The sequence below is a fragment of the Camponotus floridanus genome, unplaced genomic scaffold (genome assembly GCF_003227725.1).
Source record: "Camponotus floridanus strain SB8 unplaced genomic scaffold, Cflo_v7.5 scaffold41, whole genome shotgun sequence".
Lineage (NCBI taxonomy): Eukaryota > Metazoa > Arthropoda > Insecta > Hymenoptera > Formicidae > Camponotus > Camponotus floridanus.
In genome coordinates, this window is record NW_020229559.1 from 567,160 (window position 1) to 591,456 (window position 24,297).

General features: G+C 35.8%; 1 protein-coding gene across 5 annotated transcripts in view; it reads right to left on the reverse strand.

The window, feature by feature from the left end:
* Positions 1-353: 353 nt before the first annotated feature.
* LOC105258828 (probable nuclear hormone receptor HR38) overlaps positions 354-24,297 on the reverse strand; it is a 59,280-nt gene continuing 35,336 nt past the window's right edge. For 2 of the 5 annotated variants that reach the window (XM_011270355.3, XM_025411631.1), the window contains exons 2-8: positions 8,883-9,124; positions 5,733-5,974; positions 5,055-5,552; positions 4,316-4,646; positions 3,768-4,076; positions 2,896-3,130; positions 354-2,211 (exon numbers count right to left, since the gene is read on the reverse strand). In XM_011270355.3, the coding sequence (XP_011268657.1) occupies positions 1,955-2,211; positions 2,896-3,130; positions 3,768-4,076; positions 4,316-4,646; positions 5,055-5,552; positions 5,733-5,974; positions 8,883-9,124 (2,114 nt within the window). In that variant the 3' untranslated portion in view covers positions 354-1,954. Of the gene's footprint in view, positions 2,212-2,895; positions 3,131-3,767; positions 4,077-4,315; positions 4,677-5,054; positions 5,553-5,732; positions 5,975-8,882; positions 9,125-10,082; positions 10,137-24,297 lie in introns of those variants that run through there. The other 3 variants (XM_025411632.1, XM_025411630.1, XM_025411633.1) reach the window with 2 other exon arrangements.

Consider the following 24,297-nt stretch of genomic DNA (forward strand, 5'->3'; position numbering starts at 1 on the left):
GCCGAGCCCGCCTCGCCATCGTGTTGAATTAACTTTTTCTTCTCTTTCACTCTCACTCTCATTCTCTCTCCGTTTATTTCTTTCTTTCTCTCTATCTTTTTCTTAAACGAACGAGGTGGGCTCGTGGTTGTTCGCCTTAGTTCTCTAAAATCACATAAACGCAAGAATAGTGGTAAAGAATCGATCGATATCGATCACGCGCCTTAGACAACGCCCCAATGGCACTGACGATGCCGAGTTTGATAATGAGTGCATTGCGAGAAAAAAAACTCCACGAATCAAGAAATCTGAAATCTATTAAAGCTCCCAGCGAAAATATTTAAATCAAGTCTGTGAATTAAACTTTTAAAACTGTAAAATCCATTTGTAGAAATTATTCTAATTTCGATATTAAAATATGCGATTGAATTGAAAGGTGCGCGAATTAAACTTTTTCCGTTAATTAATAATTTATATAGCGAAGCTATGCAATTGGAAATTACTGGGATGGATCTAGTTGTGTAAAATGCTTGTAAAAGTGTGTAGTAAATATTTACGATTTAATTAATATCTGAAATATATATTTGTTGAAATTCTTGATAATATCCTTAACGACTGACGTATATAAAATGTGTAAAAAGTATCTATAAAAATACTACGATTGAAATCTATCTAGTATAATTCACAATCTAAAAGGTTCTCCCTTAAACTCATAAAATAATAGCTCACCGCGTTTCTAAACTCATTTTCCAATATCCAAGAAACATGATTGCAATCCGCTGAATGCGCATGAATTTCACAGTTTACTCTCACATTCCAGTTTCTATCATTTAGTTTCTCATTCTTTGTCGTGCTTGATCCATCAATTTGACTTGAATCCAAAGCGCACATTATTAGGACAGATATGACTATGATATGAAAACAAGAAAAGGCGAAATAATAAATATATATACACGCATATATATATTTAATTCGACGTAGAATTGCATCAATCAATTTTTTATACGCATTTGGATAATCAATCGATGCATTTGCACTCGGCATCGTCCGGCCGTCGAGGGCGTAACTGACAGTCACATCCTACGTCTACTGTCAAGACGGGAAAGCGTCATCCGCTTTCCTCGCCGTTGCTCTGATATGTTGCGAATCGCCGATGCGTTTTCCAGCGACGGGCAAGGTATTGCCGAAGATATTACCGAGATGTTCGAGAAGTGAGGGGTCGCGCGTTAGTCGCGGGAACGACGAGGCGAGGCGAGGCAAGGAGAGTCTCGTACAAACTAGATAGAAAAGTGAGAAAAATTCGCGTTCTTCGCGCGGAAAATCTTTCTGTCTCAGAGAGAGGAATTCCCCCCTTTCGTTCGCATCCGAGTCCGCACGAAATCTGCTACAGGCTAGAAGAGGGAGAATAGCGAAACCGCCTCGCGACTCGCCTCACGCCCACTTTCCGCTTGCGCCGATTCACTCGTCAGCAATAATAATTAGTAATTAGTAGCTTACTACTAATAGTAACGGCGACGTCTTCGACGCCCGCCACTCGTCGCGCATGCAGAGACCTGCGTCCATGCATTCTGTACATTCGCATTCGCACATGATAGACACGCTTGCTTATTCACGCATATACACATTCACTCGCACATACATGCGTAGAACTTTTTCTTAAGTTTACCGGTCGCCTTGAATTCGCACGGATAATTTTCGCGCTCGTTCGTACGATCAGCAATGGTTCTCTTTGCTCTTCCTGCTCGACGAACCCTTCATAATACTCTTCGCGAGAAGATGTCAACTAAGGCTTCGTCGAGAATCGCAATGTCCTGCGAGACCGCGCGAGAAGTTACACGCAAGAAGAGAATAAAGCTACGTGTAGTAATATGAACTAAGAAGGATGCAATTAGAATGAAGATAACGCAACCGCACGGGTTTCTGAGAAAGTAATTGTTCTATGTGCTGACGAGCCATAGACTGCGCTCGGCTCGGTTTAAAAGGGCAGACTACCGACAAACATTGTCTCGATCAGAGGCGGCGCCGGCACCAGATCCTCCAGCTTCAGGTAGAAGATTCGCTGGAGACCCTGGACCGAGAGACTCCTCAGCTCCGGTATCTTTCCTAGTAAATAAGACAGGTACTGCGACTTCCTCTGCGCCTCGGCGTTGTAAGTCACGTGGTCGCGCAAAGATGAAACGATCTTCATCTGTAACTGTTCCATGCGCTGCGGCTCCTTTAATCCGTATCTCTCTGAAATTTTACAAACGAAACTTGAGTGACGTCATTATTATCGATTATTCGAAAATTATAATGTGTCGCAAATTAAATTGTATTTTGTGAAGATATCTCTACAAGATAAAAACAGAATTTTATGTTTTATAAAAAACTTGCTAATATTGATCTTATAGTACAATCTGAGATTTAATTGTGGCATCATTAACATTTACGAGATTAAGAAATACTGATCAATTAAAGTATAATAATATCAGTCACGCGACTTTCGAGACGTAGCTATCTAAACGTGGAAACTGCGACTGAACGCGCCTGTAAACCGCACACCTGCATGTCTGGTTACCAATAGATCGCGTGCAAAACACGGAGCATCGTCGTTCCTTTCGTCGGAACATCAATAATTAATTGATTCGACGGATTAATTATTTATCTCATAGACAGGTTGGTATAGCCAGAATGCAAGTGAGGTGAACAGAGTGAAGGGATATTGAAAGTACCGTTTAAAGCGATTGTCATTAAAATTGCAAATTGATATACAAATTACTATACAATTAATATGAACAATCATTGTACAATTAATATTTATAATAATAGTAAATTATTATATTTTTTATTATAAATGTGGCAATCTCTATGCTCGATTGTTTAATTAATAATATAATGGAGAGTGTGAGTGCATCAAAAAACGAATATACTACTGACCAGTGACGAGGGTGAGAGCGCACAGGCAGGCGAAGGCGCTGATGTCGATCTCCAAGAAGTGAAGGGCTTTACAGAAGTCGAGAATGCTGTGCAGCCATTCGCCAAAACTACGCTGACACTGTTCCAACGCCAAGACTACGCCGTTACAGAACACCAGCTTCGTATCATCCGGATGCGTGCGGTACGCCAACCTGAGCACGAACAGTTCCAAGCTAGCTGATTGGAAGAGCAAATCCTGGAATCAGATTAATCGCGAAATTATTAGTATGCGTTTATCAATAAAATGCAGAGACAGAGAGGGGGGGGGGATTAATTAAGATCACCATGATCAAGACGAACCGTTTTATCATTTACATTATCAAATTACACTTATAAAAGAATGATAATTATATTTATAGTGATAGTAATTATATTTATAGTTTGATTTAGATATAATCTAAGATAAAATCTTCTTGCTAATTTTAATGATATATTAACAACAAATTAATATCTATTCGTTTCGTGAGCAGTTCACTAGTCAGCCGCTCGTCAAAAGCTCGTCAAGATTGACCTTTTAGAAAATGTATGAGCTATCGATCTCTATAACCGCTAGTTTCCAATGGGTATCGCCTAAAAGTCGATATTTCACCGACTTATATATGATATATATGAGTATAAAATATATTTCTACGACAAAAAAAAGGAACCCGGAAAAATCAACAATTAAACTAAAAAATGCGAAAAATTGCGAAAGTGTAAAAATTCTATAATCAGAAAGTTTTTTTTCTTTTTCTTTTTTGAGAAACTATCTCAATTTTTAAATTCTCTAAAGTTTTTTTGTCTCCTTGAGTTATCTTATTCATCATTAAATTATCTTATAAATGATCACTCACCTGATCTTCCTTCACTAGATCCGTAAATCCTGGGATTTTGTCGGCAAAGTTACGAATGACGTCGATCGAGGTAGTCAACAGATTGTAGAATTGTTGAATCTTCTCGGCTTCGGTCATCGGGGGGTCGCCCGGTCTCGGTGGTTGGTATTGCGAGTAATCGAGACTCGCCTTGTCCGGCGTTGTATCCAAATGTGCACGAACCAGAGCCGTAATCAAGGAAACTGGTGGACTCGGTGGAGATTCCTGCGGTGATTTGGGCTTTGAAGGCAATCTGCCTCGCCGACCTTTCAGAGAATCTGTTCTAACAACCTGAGCGACAATTAAATAATACAATTATTAATTCTATTTATCCGTTTGTGACAATTTTTCTCACTATCTTTCAAAGTAGGCTTTAAATCTCAGAAGTAACTTTGGCAGAACTAATTGAATCATTGCGAGAATTTATTACTTTATCACACTTGACGATTTTTAAACTCAATACAAATTGATAAATATGAGAGAAAGACATTTTTTACAATTATTTCGTGCAACGCAGCGTCATTACTTACCTCCTTGACCATGCCGACCATCAGGCACTTCTGGAACCGGCAGAATTGGCAGCGATTTCGCCGGCGCTTGTCCACCGGGCAGGCTTTGTCGGCCAAGCACACGTACTTGGAGCCCTTCTGCACGGTCCTCTTGAAGAAGCCCTTGCAGCCCTCGCAAGTACGCACGCCATAATGTTGACAGGCCGCGGTATCACCGCACACAGCGCAGAGCTGACTCGGGCTCGGGGGCGCGCGTTCTCCACTGGTACCGCTTCCGGGTGACGGCGAACTGACGGTGGAGCCGGCGGTGCCACCGCTGCCGCGCGGCTTCGGGGACTCGGTGCTCCCACTACTGTTAACACGATACAGGACGCGCATTGATCTATAACCCGTCGCTAGTCAGAACAGGGATTCTCCGAAAACTGTCGCGTCTCGTGTCCTCGTGAAACGTGTCATATGATCGGCAGTAGCGAAAATGTTTTCCAATATTTACAATAGAATAGTAAAGAATCTGTCGTATAAATTTGAAAATATTTTTTTTTTATTTTAAAATCTGATTATAAATATAATTAAATACATTTGCTCTGGATTCTTTAAATAAATTTGATTCGACAATTAAAATTGTGACTAACAATGGTATAATTTTTAAATAAAATAATATGCGAAAGAATCTCATTTTTTTATATTAAAATGTTAATTTAAACGAGGAGTGAATGAGACGTGAAGTTATTTATTATAATTATTTTGTGAAGAATCTTACCTTGCCGACTCTGATCTCTGAGTAGGCAGCGACGGCCTTCGCGACCTAGTGGTGCCAATTACAACGTTAGCGTCGACATTGGGACAGAGATCAGTAGGAGCTACGGGAGTGGTGACATTGGCGATGGCTGACGGTGCCCCATAAACCATAGGCACGGTGACAGCCACACCATAAGATGAATCCTGTCGATGATTCGAGGATGGAACGACTGCCGTTGCCGGAGTGGGCGCCGATTCCGTAGGAAAGTAACTTTGATGATGATGCGGAGCCTGTTGTTGATGGTGCGACGGATGATGATGAGGATGCTGCTGCTGCGGCTGTTGCTGTTGGTGATAGGATACTGCAGCCGGGAATTCGGTCGGATAGTGAGTGGTGGTGCAAGGATATACTGGGGTATCGTAACATTCATCATCCATCTTGATGCCAAGACTCTGGAGTTCCTGTCTGGTATATCGCTGCACTGTATAGGTCTCCTGGAAGCTCGGCAAGGGTGTAGGACTGCGAACAAAAATATATATCGCATTTTATATAGATTCTGTGATCATAAAGTTCTATTATTCAAATTATTTTAATAATATAATATAAATAGTTTTCTTGTTGCATTAATTGGAAAAACTCTTGTAAAAATTAAGATTATCAATGTTGAAAATATGAAAATGGGCATGGAAAATTGCATACCTAAGAGAGTCGGTTTGGATGTCCTCGGGGAGAGGTGGCGGTGGTGGTGGTGGTTGCGATGGCTGTTGATGGTGTACACTTTGGTGAGACTGAGCAGACTCATCGACCGAAGATACGCCTTGCGGATTTCCGAGCTGCAACTCCGGAAAGGGATCCAGCTCCTCAGGCAAGCTTCCGGCATCCGCAGGGTCTGTATAAGGACCACTCAGCAATTCTGCGAAACTGCTACATCCGAAGGAGCTCTGTAACAAAAAGTCACACATCTATAAGTAACGTTACAATTATATGATAATAGAATCTATATAATAAATGAAAAAATATAAGATACCATAAAAGTAATTTTATAAATATTAAAAAAATAAAAGGAGCAAATATATTCGCATATATAATAATTTATAAAATTAATTTAAAATTAATCACACAAGTATAATTATAATTAATAAGCTTATATAATTATAATTAATATAATTATATAATTATATTGTATATTATATAGTTTATATAATTTATATAATTATAATTAACAAGTTTCATATACAAACATATAATAAAAAAACATTAACAATAAATATTTACATAATTCGATAAGATATCAGTAACAATTTCTTAATAACAATTTATATTAGACAAAAAAAAGTTTGATAAAAGATACGATAAATATTATAAAATATTAAAAATATAGAAGAGTGGGAATAAAAGAAGAAACGAAATGAATATAAATAAAAAATACCTGCGTCGTATAAATGACGTGAGTCAATTTGAACACCATACCGATATGAATTTTGCGAATCTTTTGTTTTCTAATTACATACCGAATGAACGAAAATCGATTATTAATTTTAAACGCCGATGTTTTTTTTTCTTTCGGCGGAGTTATCACAGTCCGGAAAGCGGTGCGAACGACAAATCGAAGCACCCAACTGCAAGACAGAAACATTGCTCGAGCACAATTGCGAGCCACGGCGGCGAGGCATTGATGTACAATCGAGGTGCGCAGTGAGGATGTTCGAGAGAGGATTGGACAAGCCAAGCTCGTATCGCGTGTTGTCTATAAGCTGGCGTTCGATAGAGGCTTAGAGCCTCTTTCTTTCTCTCTCTTTCTCGTTCCCTCCCCTCTCCTGATTCAATCATTGATAGTCGATAGTCGATAGACGGTAAAACACTATAGCAGCCTGGTTAAATATTCCCGCGGCAATGGGATGAGAATAAACGACGTTGATACATTTTGTAATTCGACAAGAAACTGTACGTATTACAAGATATTGTAATAAGAGAGTTACTCAATCGGCCATAAAATATCTAAACGATAAACTGCTCGCCTAACTTTCAAAATTAACGATGGAGATTTATTACTCTTTGATCTGCTCGGAGAGATTTGCGATCGCGCAATGATACTTTCTTTTCCTCTTGTGAAACAGATTTACTGGATTTTAAAACTAATATATCTTCAATCAGTTGCGATAAAAATATAAACGTCGGAAATAAATAGTTTAATCGAAAATATTTGTCCAACTCTTACAAGTTATAATAAAGTTATATTAAAGAGGAAAGAAGAGGAGATATTTAATTAAAAAATATTATTTTTATAATATCCACACATTTCCCCAGTGATATATTCGCCGGTCAAATAATAATCTTCTTCGGAGATTAAAATTTAATTGAAAGAAATCCACATTACTATTAATAAAAATTTGGGTTCTGAAGAAATGTCCCCATGTATTAAAATCCGAGGATGAAAAACGAGAATCATGGTAGCAAGGTATTTTGCGGTAGGGAGGAGGCCGAAGAATAACACCACGAGTAGAAGGACGATCGAGGGGGATGATCGAGGAGGGTGGATATTCAATTTGCAAGTGCCGGTTCCGCTTCGGGCTGACATTTCGCTCATCGCTCCCCCGAGAACCGGCGATCGAAGCCTCGTCTTTCCAGACCATGAATAAATGTCCTGCTAAACGGCTCCTAAAAGCGCCCCTCCTCCTGCACCCTTTTTATTTCTTCTCGTTAAATCATCGAAACAATGTCTATGGTACTGGTCCGCTAATTTCGCGGCACATTCCTATTTTAGTCATTAATTGATGCAATGTTATTTCATCCAGCATGAAGAAGAAAGCTGAGATCGAAACGGAGTAGGCAAGAAAAAATGGAGAAAGAAGAGAGGAAGTGAGAAACAGACAGAACAGATATATGAAACATAAATTATGCATGATAAGCGTAGATGATGGGAATATGGGAAAATCTTATTATATTGATGCTAAACGGAATCATCGTGGGATTCCGAGAGCTCGAGAGTCGATAAGAATTAGATTAACTATCGAATCGTGATGCGATAATTTCAACCTGATCGCGCAAAGGCAAGTTCGGGAAAGACGATGACAATATCTTATAATACTAATATATATCATGCGATTGTCGCTTGTTAACTGCTTTAAGATAAGAGAGAACTGCTCCGAAGAGAGAATCGTATGATAAGGAAATTAAAGAGAAGAAAATAGCACACAATATGCAGAAGTGGAAGATTTTAGAAAAGAAGATCTATAAATATTACAACTAAATATCATTTTTGAGGCAATTTCTAAAGTTATTTTCCTAAATTATATAAAGTCAATCTTATTAAATAAAATACTAAATTTAAACAGCCTTGAATTATTTAACGCTAAAAATATAGAAATTTGTTAAATTAAATGGAAAACCGATAAGTCAATAATAAAAATCTACTTTTTTAATCAACTGTAAATTATTTAATACGCGATACGCTATTTGCACGCACGTAAATTTACTTTCTTAGTTTGAAATATTATATATCCATATTTCTCGTAAAACCTTCTTCTCAGCATTATTTATGGGAAATGAGATGAGATGAGAGATATGAGCGTTTACACGGACGAATATTACGTAAAATTACAACTTATACATTGCGTCATGTCGACATGCAAACACGAAGGCTCAACCAATCTGATACAACTGCTGCGAGACTTGTGATATAGACTGTATTCAGAATGTCGTTTGCTGTCAATTATTTCACTCTCGATTATTTCATCTTCATTTTTCTGATCTTCTTCAATTTTTGAATTTTTAACAAATTTAATAGTACGAATTTCGAAACAAATAATCGCTGAGATGTATCATATAATAATAAAAAAAATAACTAACCTGTGTTTGCAAAAGAAGCATGCTTGATGCCACCGTGAAGGCGGTCGTGGGTGTAGTTATAGATGATTGATTAGTGCAGGCGAGAACCGGAACGGTAGCGGTCGCCTGACGTTGCTGCTGCCGTTGGCGATGTGGCTGTTGCTGTTGCTGTTGCTGCTGCTCTACCTCGCTGCGAGTAACAGCCACCGCACGCTGGCTACCGTTGCTGTTGTCGCTATCGCCGTTCGGCGAATGCAGTTGCCCTGCAACACCCAGACAATGGTCCCTAGGTTATTATATTGTTATATTAGACAATAGATTATTTGAGCTTAGAGATGAAAAATACAAATTTTTATAAAAGTACAAAATAATAAAATGATAAATATAAAGAGAAAAATTGTTTAGAGTAGGAAATAATATATGTATATTATTGAGCAGATTGTTGTATTTAATATTTACAAAATATTTTTATCAAAAAGTGATTTTTTCAATTTTTATTATTTTTATTAATATCAGTATTAACTATCTATCAACAATTCTTTCCATTTAAATATGCAGAATATAAAATATATAATATTATAATACATATTCCTCTCTGATAACAAACTTTAAATACCGATTGAATAATGTATGCGCTGCCTGTCGTCAAATGGAATAACATCATTCGTTATACGTGAGAAGACAAAAATGGATCGCAACCTCGTTTCTCGGTAAAAAAAAAAAAACTTTCTGTCATGTCAATTTCAAGCGATACGAGAAGCTGCAACGGGATACTTTCTCAATCGCAAGAACGCGGTTAATATTGATTTTTAGCTTTCGTTATACACTGTATTTCCGGTATCATTAACAACATGGTTATCTTCTGACTTTAAATTTCTATGTTGAAGTCTCATGTCAATTATTTATTATAATAAAAGAAAAATATTTTGTCAACTATTTATTATAATAAAAGAAAAATATTTTGGCAACATTGAACGTAATTCATAAAATATTTTTTCCTGTGTGATTACGTTTTCTATTATTTTTATATATTTACATTATTATTACATTAATGACAAGATTAGATATTCAAATTGCAATAAAAGCATAAGTGTTATTTAAGAGAAAACAGTTATATGATATATTTTAATGTAAACATATAATATTATCGATATTGAAACACATAATTACATTTATAAATTTTTGAAAAAATGGTAAGTTAAATGCTTGAAAAGTACGTACAATATCTACGATACTGAGAATATCCGTCATCCATGGCAATCATGTCTGCAGAACACTCTGTGACCGAGAAAATTTTACAATTATGGCTAACAACTTTTTATTAGAATGTGCTAATTCTTTTAATGGTTAATCAAAGTAAAATTAATCAATTGCAAGTGAGAGAAATTTCCGAAATCACTTCCACTATACGCGACTTAAGAAACCTACGGTGAATCTTACTAAACGACGGATTCCTATCGTCGACTGAGCACTTGAACGCCTCCGGATCGTCCTATATAGGGTATCCGCGTACACCCCGGGGAGACATGAAATCATTGGCATTTAAAATACTACCACCCCGTTCTATACAAACAACCACGCACCTCACCCCCCTTTTCGATTATTATTATACGATATTATCCCCTGACGACCAAGGGGCAGACATTCTCATGCCTGCAACCACGTTTTTGTGACGGTACTAGGAGGTCTCTTCACAGCTTTTTCCGCATAATTTAAAGTAATTAAAAAAATTGTTACAATTAAAGAATTAGAGAGGAAGAAGAGAATTCGTTTCTGAAGAAAATATCAAAATTTAATCATAAAAGAAATAATTTTTCTGTAAAATAATACAATTTTTGTGCAATTCTTTTCAAATTTAATTAAAAATTTTAAAAATTAATATATAGTAAGTTTACAAATATTTACTCAGATAATAAATAATTATTAATATATTTTATTCAATCAATTTGAGAAAATCCATAGATACTTCATATTTAATTACATTAAATTGAAATGTGAATATTCTCTTATTTTTTTCTTAAACCATTCAGCTAATTGTAAGAAACTATAGGAGAGGGTCTGCAGTGCCCGTCGATGATTTATCGAAATGATAGAGAATCGAATATGCGAGTAATGTGATACAACGACAGCCGGATGCAGACGTCCCGGCGCATCGCACATGGAGATGCCACTCATCGATAGTCACGGGCACCGAAGTCGCATTCGATTTAATTTCACGATCGCGCTCCGGAGACTCCCGCTGTGATCGCGAAGCGTCGGTTCTAAGTGATTTCACCGTGACATCGATCGATCTGGGAAGGGGTGTGTTGAACGCGAGGAAGAAGTGACGATTAAGCACAATGGATCATGGAGCTGGCGAAATATTTATTATCCTCGTGAGAGGAGGGAACAGGCTTATTATTATTCGCGATATTATCATAAGACGGACAAAAAATCAACGTCTTCCGCGTCCGATAAAGAGCATCGATTATATTTGATTCGGAAATTGTTAATTATTCTGAGGTACGTGCGAGATGAAAATGTGTGATTATCGTAAGACAAATGCGCATCACTACAAATATAAATTTTCGGAATTGTGAGCATCTTTCAATGAATTGTCCTCTCGTTTTAAAAATATTTAATGAAAAAATATAGATTTCTTTTTTTTAATTTAACTCTCTACAATTATAAAACCATATATTAATAATGCATATAAAATATAATTTATAAAATAAAAATATATGTTCATATTTAGCATGCATTTGTTATTACTAGGAAATAGATATGTAAGAAAAATACGTTAAAGATAAATTTTAATTATATCTAATAGAATTTCTGTCGGTGAAAAATAAAGCAAGTCGATTGATTCAAAGAGATGGCAGGTATGCTCAATTACTAATTGCATCGTAAATACCGATCTGATGCAATTAACGGAATTACCTGCCGACTCTTGATAGTAATGCGTTTCAGAAGTAAAAGATGCAGTGGTAAATATGCTTTTGCCGCTATAAAATACAATGTCGTTATCGCCACATAATAAATTAGTCGATACGAAGAAAACGTTAACTGATAGCATGTTACAATTATAGTTAATTATGGATGAATACCCTTGTGAACTTCATTCGCGATTATTTTTATGTGCACTTAATAGCCCGCTGGAGATATTATAAAATTCGTAATTTAAGATTATATGAACAAAATATGCAATTAACGTAATCTCATCTATGAAAAATGTGATAGAAGTAAGTAAGTGCATTGTAAGAGATGCAATGAACACAATTCGAATATATATAATTGTAATTACTAAAAAACTCGAAAATATATAATGTATATATAATAATATTTTGTTAGAGAATTATAATATTACACTAACGCAGTTCTGCATGAAAAGATATCAAGTAAAAAATATAAAATTAATTATTAATTAATTTTTTAAGAGCTGTTAACTTTATGAAATTAAATATGATGTATCTCTATAAGCTCATCCAAAAAATTCATATAATAAATATAACATACGAAAAATAGACTAATAAATTCTTTAAAATTTTTAATTATAGATTCTGCATAAAGATTTATTTAAACTTTCATCATATTGTTAAGGAACAACATTTCACCCCATCCAACTCTTCTCGACTCTTTCTCTCTCTTTTTCTCTTTTCTCTTGCTTTCTTTCTCTTTCTCTCTTGAGAGAGAGTACACCTGAGATGCATAGCGCGCGTAAACAATGCAGAAGAACAGGGGGACGATGCGGCGGCAGCGCTATAAGCAAGATAACGCGCAGTGGCAGAGTAGGGTAGCGAACGGTCGAGAGAAAAGAGTAGGGCTTATGTTAGCCAAACAGCCGTGTGCCAAGTGAATTGCAGCAGTCTCGTGTGCCCGGCCCTCCCACGAACCACGCCCCTGCACGTGCCACCACGTGCAAGCTGGTCCACGTCCGTTTGTTCTTCTCTTTGCTTGGCTTCTTCGTAGATCGAGTATCTTTTGCCCATTTCTCTCTCTTTCTCTCTTTTTCTCTCTTTCTTTTTCTTCCTTCCGCTTTTTTATCTACTTGCCGGTTTCTCCTTCTTATGTCTCTATTTTTCTTACATCATGTAATGAAAAAACGAAGACACGGAGGAAAGTGGTTGTCGCGTTGTCTCACGCATGATATATGATCGAAATGAAATGAATATATTATCGTGATAATAATAAATCATATTTGACACATAGGCTCCTCTCCAAGCGCGAATAGAATAAAAAAATTCAGTATTACTCTCGTGAAAGTAGAAAATATACTTATATAAGGTACAAAGGACTGATATACAAAAATTAGAATTTATATTCTGATAATCAGAAATGAGACAATATTCTCTCATAATTAATGAAATAATAATTGAATTCTCTTGAGGAATTTTCATGTTTTAACCTAAGAGATTTGAAAGTATATACATAATAAAATCTCTAAATTAATTATATTATATTATGTCATATAATCTATAAATCAACTTTTGAATATATGCTAATTGCAGGCAAAACAAAAACCGTTGCAATATATTGCAGCCGCATTCCTGGAATAAGATGTAGTCACGCGATGCTACAAGACGCCCCGGTGACTTTAATGCGCACATAAGAAATGATGTATGTGCATTTCTCGCGCGTCTCTTTCTCTCTCTCCCTCTTTCTTTTTTTTTTTTTTAAAATACCTGTAGCACCTATGTTCGATAAAAAACAATCAAAACATTTATTTATAATGCCATTTAAGTCACATCGTTGAGTTGAGCATTAAACTTTCTCCAATTGGCCGCGGATGGAAGAGGGACACGTAAACACATATTCTACATGTGTGTTTAGATTTAGATGAATCTTAGTTATAGCACGAAATTATATCCGTGTTTTGTAATATCGCAAAGAGGAGGAGAAAGAAAAAGAGAGAGAGAGAGAAAAAGAATAGGAAGGCGGGAAAGATAGGGGATGAGGGAGATAGAGAAACTATATTGTTGGAGATTGCTAAATGAGGGGATCGGCCGCTGCTACGAGGACCGTAGCTGTAATTTTGTTTTGCGCTTACGTGGCTCTACGGGGATATAATTTCATCCTTAGTATGATTCTAGTTGCCATAACTAGTAAATTACCGTGGAGCGGATTATTTCTGAGATCTGAGCGCGAGCGTACGAACGCGTCTTAAGAGTTGTATGTTACACGGCGGAGAGAAAGGCTATATTGTATAGCTGATTACCAAGTAACTCCCGAGAGATTCATCCATTATGCAAATCATCCGGGCAATTCTACATATGAGCTTACACACTTCGAAGATCATAATCGGTTTTCCGTCAATAACGATTAGTTCTCGGCCGCTGTGCATTCATTAAAAAAAATATTCGAATGAAGAATATATGTTCTTGTTTCAATCGTCACGATGCAATCACTACAATATAAGTATCTGGTTGCAGTAAAAAGCGATTGAATTTAATATCTATTGAATTTAATAATCTACTCGCGTAGTAATATCGATGCATTCGTATCTTGCTTTTATTTTAACACCATACGTATTCCACGATGTATATTATAAAGTAAGTTTATGTAGCTCCTAAATATAGCCATCTTATCTCATTCTTATCTAAGATATTATTAATATACATAATAATCCTTTAGTTTCTATTTCAAAAGAATTATATTAATACAAGGATAAATATTTTTTATCATTTTATGACTTATATATCGATATTTTCCATTAAATATAATTTGATAAGTTTATTTCTTCTGCCAAAAATATAGGCTATATAAGTCTGGTCTTAAATATTTTATATAAAAGCCATTCAATTGCAAAATGATTTGTCGCAATATTCTCGAGTACAAAAGTTTCATTTTTCGAAGCACATAAATTACGAGTTTACTCGATTTCAGAAGACTCTCGGTCAATTCGATCATAATTTCGTAAGGAATAGGAATCACAAGACTGAATGCAAAGTAGCAGAAAGCAAACGGTGTCTTTTACTTATAGCAGTGAAAGGGTTAATTATGATCGTCTGGCATCTGGCACGCAGCGAAGAGATCCGCGGGGCCTCTGTGTGGGCGCGAGTGCGATGGGGCCTTAAATCGAGAATATCCTCGCAGTCGCGATTATCTTATGTGCCGCGTGTGTGATATCGAATCCCGCTTTCTCTCACGCACGCTCGCGCACGCATCGCGGCGGAACGTTAGGTGTGCCCGCATACGAGATGAGACCATTGATCGCGGCGACACGATCGTGGCGCAGAAGAGAAAAAGAGACAGAGAAAGAGAAAGAAAGAGAGAGAGTACAGAGAGAGTCAAGATAAAATATTTTCTATATATATATATATATATGTGGCTCCTTTGCGCAGTTACATATCTCGCGCTCAAATGCGTGACAATATGCAAAAAATCAGCGACGACGCGCTGTGTTTATTCATTTCTGTCTAAAATGCAATAACTCATCTCTCGAGCATATTTTACAAAATTTTAATGTTAATACTTTAACATCAAGAATAAGTAAATTATGTAATCGTATCATAACAAGATAAAGAAATATCACCGACGACGCGCTGCGCTATTATTTATATTTTCCTCTAAAATGCAATAATTCTCTCTCAAACATATCTTTGTACATTTTACAAAATTTTGAAATGAATATCTTAACATCAAGAATAAATAAATTATGTAATTGTGTTATGACAAGATAAAGAATATTCGCTAATTGTGCAATAGAAATTATTGTAATTATCATTAATAAATAGTACATTTTCGTTCTTTATGCGACAGTATGAGACGATCGAAATAGTCTTAATTATAACTGAAAAATCTGTGTTATAGAATTGTTAATATTAATACCTTCGAGTCAAAACAATCTATAATTAACGCGATTGATGATAAATGACAAACCAATAAAGTATAAATCCGATTGCAGATTGATAGAATGATAATTGCGGCAAATCACCAAGACTTATGCCAGCTGTAATAATCTTGATAGATCAATCATACTAACGATAATAATTCAATTCCATGAGGCATCATGCCGCGCTCTTGAACCCCGCTACATTTGCATAAATCTTGCGCGCACGTCCGAAATGCATTACATATAGTTTATAAGCGTACGTTATCAGGACATCAATTAAATAGATATGCCAATTCTTTCCTTTATTTATATTTATTTATATTTATATTATTATGTTATTTCGAAAGTATCCAGATATTGCATCGATCAGATCATCGTCCGAGTATCCGATATCAGGCTACTTTCACTTTAATTAAATTTAACAGAAGATTAATATTAATGCGCGTTATCGCCGCGAGCTAATATGTGAAATACGGGGATAGATTTATCGAACTATCTTTCATGTGCAGGTGTCTACATTTGAAATTGATTTTTCCTTAATAAAGATGTCAAAACAGATCAAATATCAAGAATACTTGAGAGACAATGATCCTAAAATTATGTACAATAAAAAATCAAAAGATTTTTTAAAATTACAGAGATTTTTTTAACTTCAGGATTGAAACAATAAAACTTTATTTTTCTTTTAATTGTGACTAAATTTTAATTCAATAGCTTTGGAATTTAAATATGAGGATATTTAATATATAAAATTCAGAATTGGCATATGTGATAATCGTTCTTAATATCGACTAAAAATTTATTTAAAATTAATTAAAAAATAAAAAAGACCTATAAATGAAAGATAAATTATACAATTCTGAAATATCGTGTATATTCGATAATTTCGCGCATGATTCATCATTTCTCCAAAGAAATAAGGATGACAGCTTATACAAGCTTGTTGCTTTTATCACTGGTTATTATTTGAAATACAATTTATTCGAGAAATCCGAAGATCCATCAGGAATCCCTAGTCTACGTAATACCATCGTAGATCCTATTACTGCTGTTTATATATATATATAGCGTTCAATTCTAAATATAATGGGTGGCATACGAGAGCTTCTTAGTCGTTGCTCATAGTTAATTTAATCATTTACACATTTCCTACATATACATCTCTACATCTTTGAAATTATAATTAATATAATAGGTTTTGATTACATGATATTCCTTCAATTAGTATCTTGAGAAGTACGACAATCTAAAGCCTTGCTGAAGCATTAATTTTCATAAATACATCTTTATAATATGTACATATGATTCCGCATCTTTAGCATTGAAAATGTGAAACTGCCATACAAATTTATGAAGATATCAAAGTTCTTTCTATGCAATCAAAAAATCCCATTCGCAGGACTATAACTTAATAATGAAATCATCTTTGTAATGATTTTTGTGCGTTTATTTCTCGGATTATCATTATCTCTCGACAGTGCATTCTATCCGTAAGAGTTGTTACCGTGATTTTCCTCGGTTGCGCGCGTCAAGTTAGAGTGCGACGTGTCGGTGGAGGTGAAAGAAGAGGATCGAGTAGGAGAAAAAAGAGAAGGAGATAACGAGAGGGAAAAAGGAAAAGAGACAGAGAGAGAGAGAGAAAGACAGAAAGAGAAAAGCGAGGAGGATGGGAGAAGGATATGGAGAGGTGCTTGCGACACGCAGGCTCGAGTACCAGCCCGATAGGTAGGTAGATATATCGCCCCCTGACCCCGAAGAACTACCGTGAGACCGGCTTAGCTCCGGTCGGCATAGAGCACTCTCCTTTGCTCTCCGTTTTGCACAGTGTGCACATGTACATGTACGTCTATGTGTACATATATGTGTTCTTTCGCGAGGCGCCGCGAAGCGTAGGAAGGGAGGACACGAGGACGAAGGAGAAGGGAACGACACGACGATAGATGGGAGTCTCGTGGGTGCAGCCGCGTCCGCGTGGTTCGCCTGCAGTCTCGGGGTGCATCAGCAGTAGAGAAGGAGGGAGGGAATGCAATGCTCAATGGACTGTTTGGATTATGCCGCGAGCAAGCGTTATAAATGTTGCTGTGCAAAACCGAAGATTTATGGATACGCCGCGAAGGGGTTACGACAGATCACCGTCATCATCTTCCTCATTCGTTGTTGTTTCTCGTCATTGTTCGCTAAAGAATTTTGCTATTTTCCAGCATAGGTATTCACGGAGAGACAAGTAGAAATGGATCGTGAAGCGTATATGGTCAGACAGTTTTGCTAATTTCTTTGAATTTTCTCATCAAATTTTTTTCAGATATCTTTTATTTATATTACTGTAATTATTTTTTAATATTTATGTATTTTCATTAATATATCTTTGTAAAAATAATATATATAATGTATCTTTGTAAATAATATCTTTCTTAATTTATTTGCAGATAACATTTTAGAGATTGCATATAAATATATAAGAAATTAAAATCCATGATTTAAATATTAATTTCTGCTACATAATTTAATTTTTATATTGCAAGAATAAAAAAAAGGATAACAAAAATATTTTTACGATAAATAACCTTTAACACATCTCGACCAACGTTATAATTGATTATATACATCTGTCCGGATCATTTTACGGAGTGATCAAAAATTATCATATCTCTTTAAATTCTTTTAAAGGAGCACGCTAGCATATAAAAACTCTAATAGCTCGAGTTAAACTAACTTGCTGGAGGGGAAAGAATTTTTTTCGATGGATCATGAATCTTCGTTCGAACGAGGATCATCCGCGCGGATTTACGATCGTCTACTCCTAATTCCAACCGCGGCTGTAAAATTCTAAGCGTGCGATTACGGCAATCGTTTTTTCTCTTCAGGCCGCGCGTGATTTACGCCCCGAACTCGCCGGACTCACTCTTTCGCGTTCACGGTTCATCGGCGATTTATCGCCGGCCGAATATCGGTGTCGTGTGTACGTCAGGAGATTTTCCATCGTGAGAGATTTACCGGCGGACTTTCGCTCGGATCGCTATACAGGGTGTCTCGATAATAACGTTCGAGCGAGCGTTTTTGTCGGATATCACTCTCGGGCGTTTCGCGGTCTGATTTCCGTATACGAGACGAGCAACATATCCAAATCTTTTCGTTATATATTAGCAAGTACCGCGACATTATAGATTGACTTTCTCCGCGATTTGCCAGTTTAGTTATCCATTAATTTCGACGCACGTTTATGTAATTTTGTGCCACTTGCTTATTCGCACGATTCCATATATTTCCATATACGAATATCCATTTAATACGAAATTTCCAGATAATCGACCAATCAAACTTGTAATAATAAAATTTCGCGCGAATCTCGTCTAATTAAACTCTTATTGCTCCATGCTAAAATATACATATACATATTACAATTATGTGATCATGACTTAATGCATTTGTGAAATCTACTACTATATTTAACTATAGTTTCTCGTAAATACATATTTTTCTCACGTGAAATTGAAAAATAACATTCATAGGAAAAGACGATGTAGATTTTTTGTATCTTGCATAATAAGTAATCGCGCACATTCCGCGGATGAAAGAGTAAGCAAATAGAAATCTAGTTAGTTACTGTAAGTATATATTTCCAGTACAAAATTGCGAGATCAGATTTTATAAGCGAGCAGGAGACAAATAGAAAATATCGAAAGAGAAGCTGGGTGAGAAATTCCTATTAAAACAAATGCATATATTCAATACCAGACATTCAAAGAAGTTTTCTATTATATAAAAAATTTTTTAAAGTTTATAAATTTTAAATAATTCGATTTTGGTATGTATTTTGCATATATTTATGCGTACATTTTTTCTTATAAACACGAGAAATTTTTTAACATTCTATAATATTTATTAATAAAAAATTTTTTAGCTTACAAATGCAAATCTATATTGATTTAAAAGATAGAAAATGGCTTTTTTTAAATATGCGCTTTATAATATTGTACTGAAATATTAAATGTATATAAAATGAGTTTAAACAATTGTGTAGAGGGACAAAAAGAAATAGTTACAGAATGCACATGCCGGAAAGAATGGCGCGTAACGCAAGATGGCCGTGAGAAATAGTTCCACCCACGTCTCGATGCTCGCATGCGTGCTTGACGGTCTCATATATTGATTCACCAAACCTCTTTCGGCACCGAGAACGATGGTGGAGTTTCTCGACGGGCATCGAGGTCTCCGTTGCTTGTAAATTACCACGATTTCCGGAAAATCACACATGTGTCGCGTTTCTTACTAAAGCAGTCTCTTTCTAAAATAGAGTTTCTTTAAAGTAATTTTCTGTAATCTTCTTTGTTTATTTCCAACAAAATATACTCAGACTTTTGCTTATGTGTGATATTAAAATTATTTTTGTTCCAGAGATAAGCTTAATAACAACAGATTTATTAAGTTTTGTAAGTTAGAGCTATTAGATTATACTAGATTAGATTTTTACAAATTTTAAATTTCTTAGATTCTAAATAAATCACGTAAATAAATTATACTTTATTAATTTAAATTAAAGCCTTTAAAAATGATTAATTATAGAAACATTTAATGGTGACGAAAAAATTTGCGACTTTTTAGGCTGTAAATTTGCATTAAATTTTTGTTGTAAAAAAGAATGGACTTTATATTGTTCGATAAAAAAAATGTATATTCTCGTTCGACATGGTGAAAGTTGCGTTGCGTTATTTTATACAAAGTGCAAAACATAAATCTCATAACAGTATTGAACTGTGAACAAATTGCAACTTATTAATGATCAATATATATTGGTTGGTTAATGATCAATATATATTGATGGTTGTGCATAGATCTTAATAGCGATCAATCAGCGCGATTATTCTTTTTTCGAAAATCCAGAGATATTTATGATATCTCTTATGCATAAGCTTTTTGTTAATAAAATCTCTTGTGTGATATGCAATTATATGCAATAAGCAGTTGTATATTTTTTTAAAAGTTAAAGTAAAAGATTGCAAAAAGCGTACTTAATCCTTAAAGCAAAAATGTAAGAAAAATTAATAAAAATCATGCAATTAAATTAAATAGTATTGAAATAGAATATGAACAGCAACTATATATTTATTGATTTGTCATGTAATAAAGAATGATTAGGATTTCGTTAACAGCTTCTCCTGTCAATAGTTTTCCGCACTTTACTGACGCAATTTATGTGATGAGAAAACTGATCGAATCGATCGTTATAAATTACAGACAAATATACCAGTCACTTAATCTTAAATCATGTTATCCAATTACATTACATTAGAGAGCAAATAAATAGTATGATTATAATACAAAGTAATAGTTATGAGAACGATATATATGTAAGATATGATTGCAACTTTCAAATTATTTTACGCATCAAGATCAGTATCGCGCGTCCCATAAATTTGCAAATAATATTTTATGTCAAGTACGAATTTTGTTAAATTACCGCGTCCGTAACAACCACATATTTCAAACGACCAGGTCGTTTCTTCGACTCGAATATCTACCGTTATGCACGCGTGAGGACTTTTAAAGACCAGTAATTCGCGCGAACACGTGCTAGTATTAGATAATTAATTAAAATTTTCTTCCCCTTCTATTTCCTCTCTCGTTCCGTCGCTCGTTTTTTTTTAGAATCACAGAATCCGGCGGCCGACTAGTTTCGAAGTCGTCGGGCAGCTCGAACGTAATTAAGACCGGTCGAACCTGCCTTGCCGAACGTCTTGCATAACCATTCCGTGTGCGTTTCATAGGATGCGCACTCCTTTCCGCGATCGAATCTTCTCTTGCGCCGAGCGAATGATCCTCTCGTTGCGCCAGACGAAAAGTGATCCGGCCAGTTCGCGGGGATTACATTTTTTCTCAATTAAATCTCTCATTTCTCGCGTAACCATATGGTTGGCGAGTGAATTCAAAAACAGACAGAATTGAAGAAAAAAATTTACCAAATAAATAATTATACGATTTTTTTGGTGAACATTTCAACATCGGTATAAAATGCTCAAGTTAAATTGCAGTGATATAAGCGCGATGTAGTTATAAATAGTGAGTTATCTATATGATCGAAAATTATACATTGTCGCTAGTCAGTCGATTTTTATAGAAATGTTATCCACGATAATGTTTTATTTTGGAAAAAAATATTGAAAAGAATATTCAAGGACAACCTGTTGTAAAAAAATCACGACAGGTTGTAACTGTCAAAGATTGTCGATTTAAAATTGAAAAGTCGTTACATCAGAAAAGACTTTACCACGACACTCGTATATGCATATATGTTTTCGTCAGGACTGGTCCTCCTTTCCCCGTCGTTCAGCACGTGGCACCGGTTGCTCATCCTCTCACTCTCAGCAGGAAGGCAAGAGATATCGTAAGACACCAAGCAGACGACGTGTACTTTCATCGAAATTGACGAGGGAACGAAATTTACTTCGCATCGTCTGATGTACGTCTCACGGCGGATTTGTGAATAATTTTTCATAGACACAGGAGAGATAGAAATTACTCTTATCTCTCTTCTCCCCGGACATGTGTTATGAAAGCGCACCATGTATCAGACTTGAGAAAGTTACCGGTTATAATCGTAAAATTCGTATAAACTTCGTGTAAGCTTTAACTTTTGAAATAAAAACGAATAAGAGAAGAAGATGATAAATTACGTGAATTGATGAATTCCTTTTTCTTCGGCGAAATTTAAAGCTTATTTTTCATCGCGCTGAAAATAACCGGAGCAAAATCATTAACGACGTTACACATCGCGATGATTCTTCCTCGCGGCCTAAAATAACATTTATCAATCACTCTGAATCTCCAAGACACTTTCCCGCGTTTTTTGGTACACACGTTTATCGTGAGTGTTTATCGTGACAGCGACGAAGTTCCGGATCATGCCATGAATTACCGAGAACGGACTGTTACACGACTGCATCGTCGGGTGCATCACACCCGCGTATCGCGACACATGGTTGGCAGTGGATTGATGGATTCGAGCGAGCATCCATGTAACGTCCTCGTGAAAAAGCGTCTTCGCACCGAGAGAATATGTCTATCGTTGGTCCGTCTATCGAATCGTGCGATCGTAAATCGCGGGCGCAGTCAACACTCTCATTGGACGTTAATTATTCACGGCTATTACCTCGAAAAAACGAAGGTATTCTCAATATTTCGCGCGTATTTCTCGTAGCTCGCAATCGTAGTTATTGTAGGAAAGGTCGAGCATCCGCGGAATTTCGAGCGAGCGGCGCGCATTCGCTCGAGTCCGATTATTCATGGCACGCTGTTATTATTTACGATTACTCAAGTACGCTATCCGCGAGAGGAATTCGTGAATGGAGCGCTCGTAAAAACTATTATGTGCCTCGTTAATCGTCGCTGAATAAAGTACTCGGTAATGTGACATGATTGTTAAAATTCTTGTCAATAATAATACAATTTAAATAACTCTTGTTAATTACAGAATTGTATTTTCTTCATTACATTATATTAATTATATATATGTTTTTAATTTAATAAATTTTGAATAATTTAAACACAAGACTTGCTTAATTTAATATTGTGATTAAAATATTATTTATATGTGCAAGTTTTTTCTCATTATTTTTTCTCATTATAATATTATTTATATGTGCAAGTTTTTTTTCATTATAATATTATTTCTACTTTTCTAAGAAAAGAAACATTTTTTTCAAAATCTGTAAAAATGAATGTGTAAAATAATTCTTAAACAGAAAGGATATGAAGCTTGTGAAGAATAATAAAGAATATCTTTAAAATATTAATGATAAGTCGAATCTCTCTTAAAACAAAAAGATCCAATTCTATTATTTACAAAATTCGCAAAATAATCAAATGTCAAGATGAACCTCTTGATTCAGAAGAACGCGTCTTTTAAGCGTAATAATTACCGATCGCGGCATAATATGAAAATGCTGTACCCTAAATAGGAAATTGCACTATCGCCAATAAGTATCGCTATGAAAAAGAAAAAGAGAGAGAAAAAAGAGAGAAAGAAAGAGAAAGGGAACATCAAAATTCGCAAAATAATCAAATGTCAAGATGAACCTCTTGATTCAGAAGAACGCGTCTTTAAGCGTAATAATTACCGATCGCGGCATAATATGAAAATGCTGTATCCTAAATAGGAAATTACACTATCGCCAATAAGTATCGCTATGAAAAAGAAAAAGAGAGAGAAAAAAGAGAGAAAGAAAGAGAAAGGGAACATCGTATGCATTTGGCATCTAAGTGCGCTTTCCGCGTTGCATAGTTAACGAGCAACGAGAAGCTACCAATAAAGGAGCTTCCGCGAGGAGAACGCACTCAAGTTCCCGACTCGTACATAAGAAACCATAAACGTTCACGTACTTAGAGTACACGTGCGAATATACGTACCCGGCATCTCGTAAGCCGTAGAGAACGGAGCGCGGGATCGCTGCATCTCGTGCGAGATGCACCTCGACACGGCGACGTCGCTCGGAGGAGAAAGGATTTTAGCTGGGGTCGTCTACGTCGTCTCTACGCGGGACATCATGGGAAAAGATAACCACCGACTAATAGGGTCACTACGGGCCAAAGTGTACGCGTCGGGCCAGGAAAAATTCGCGCCGGGATTTC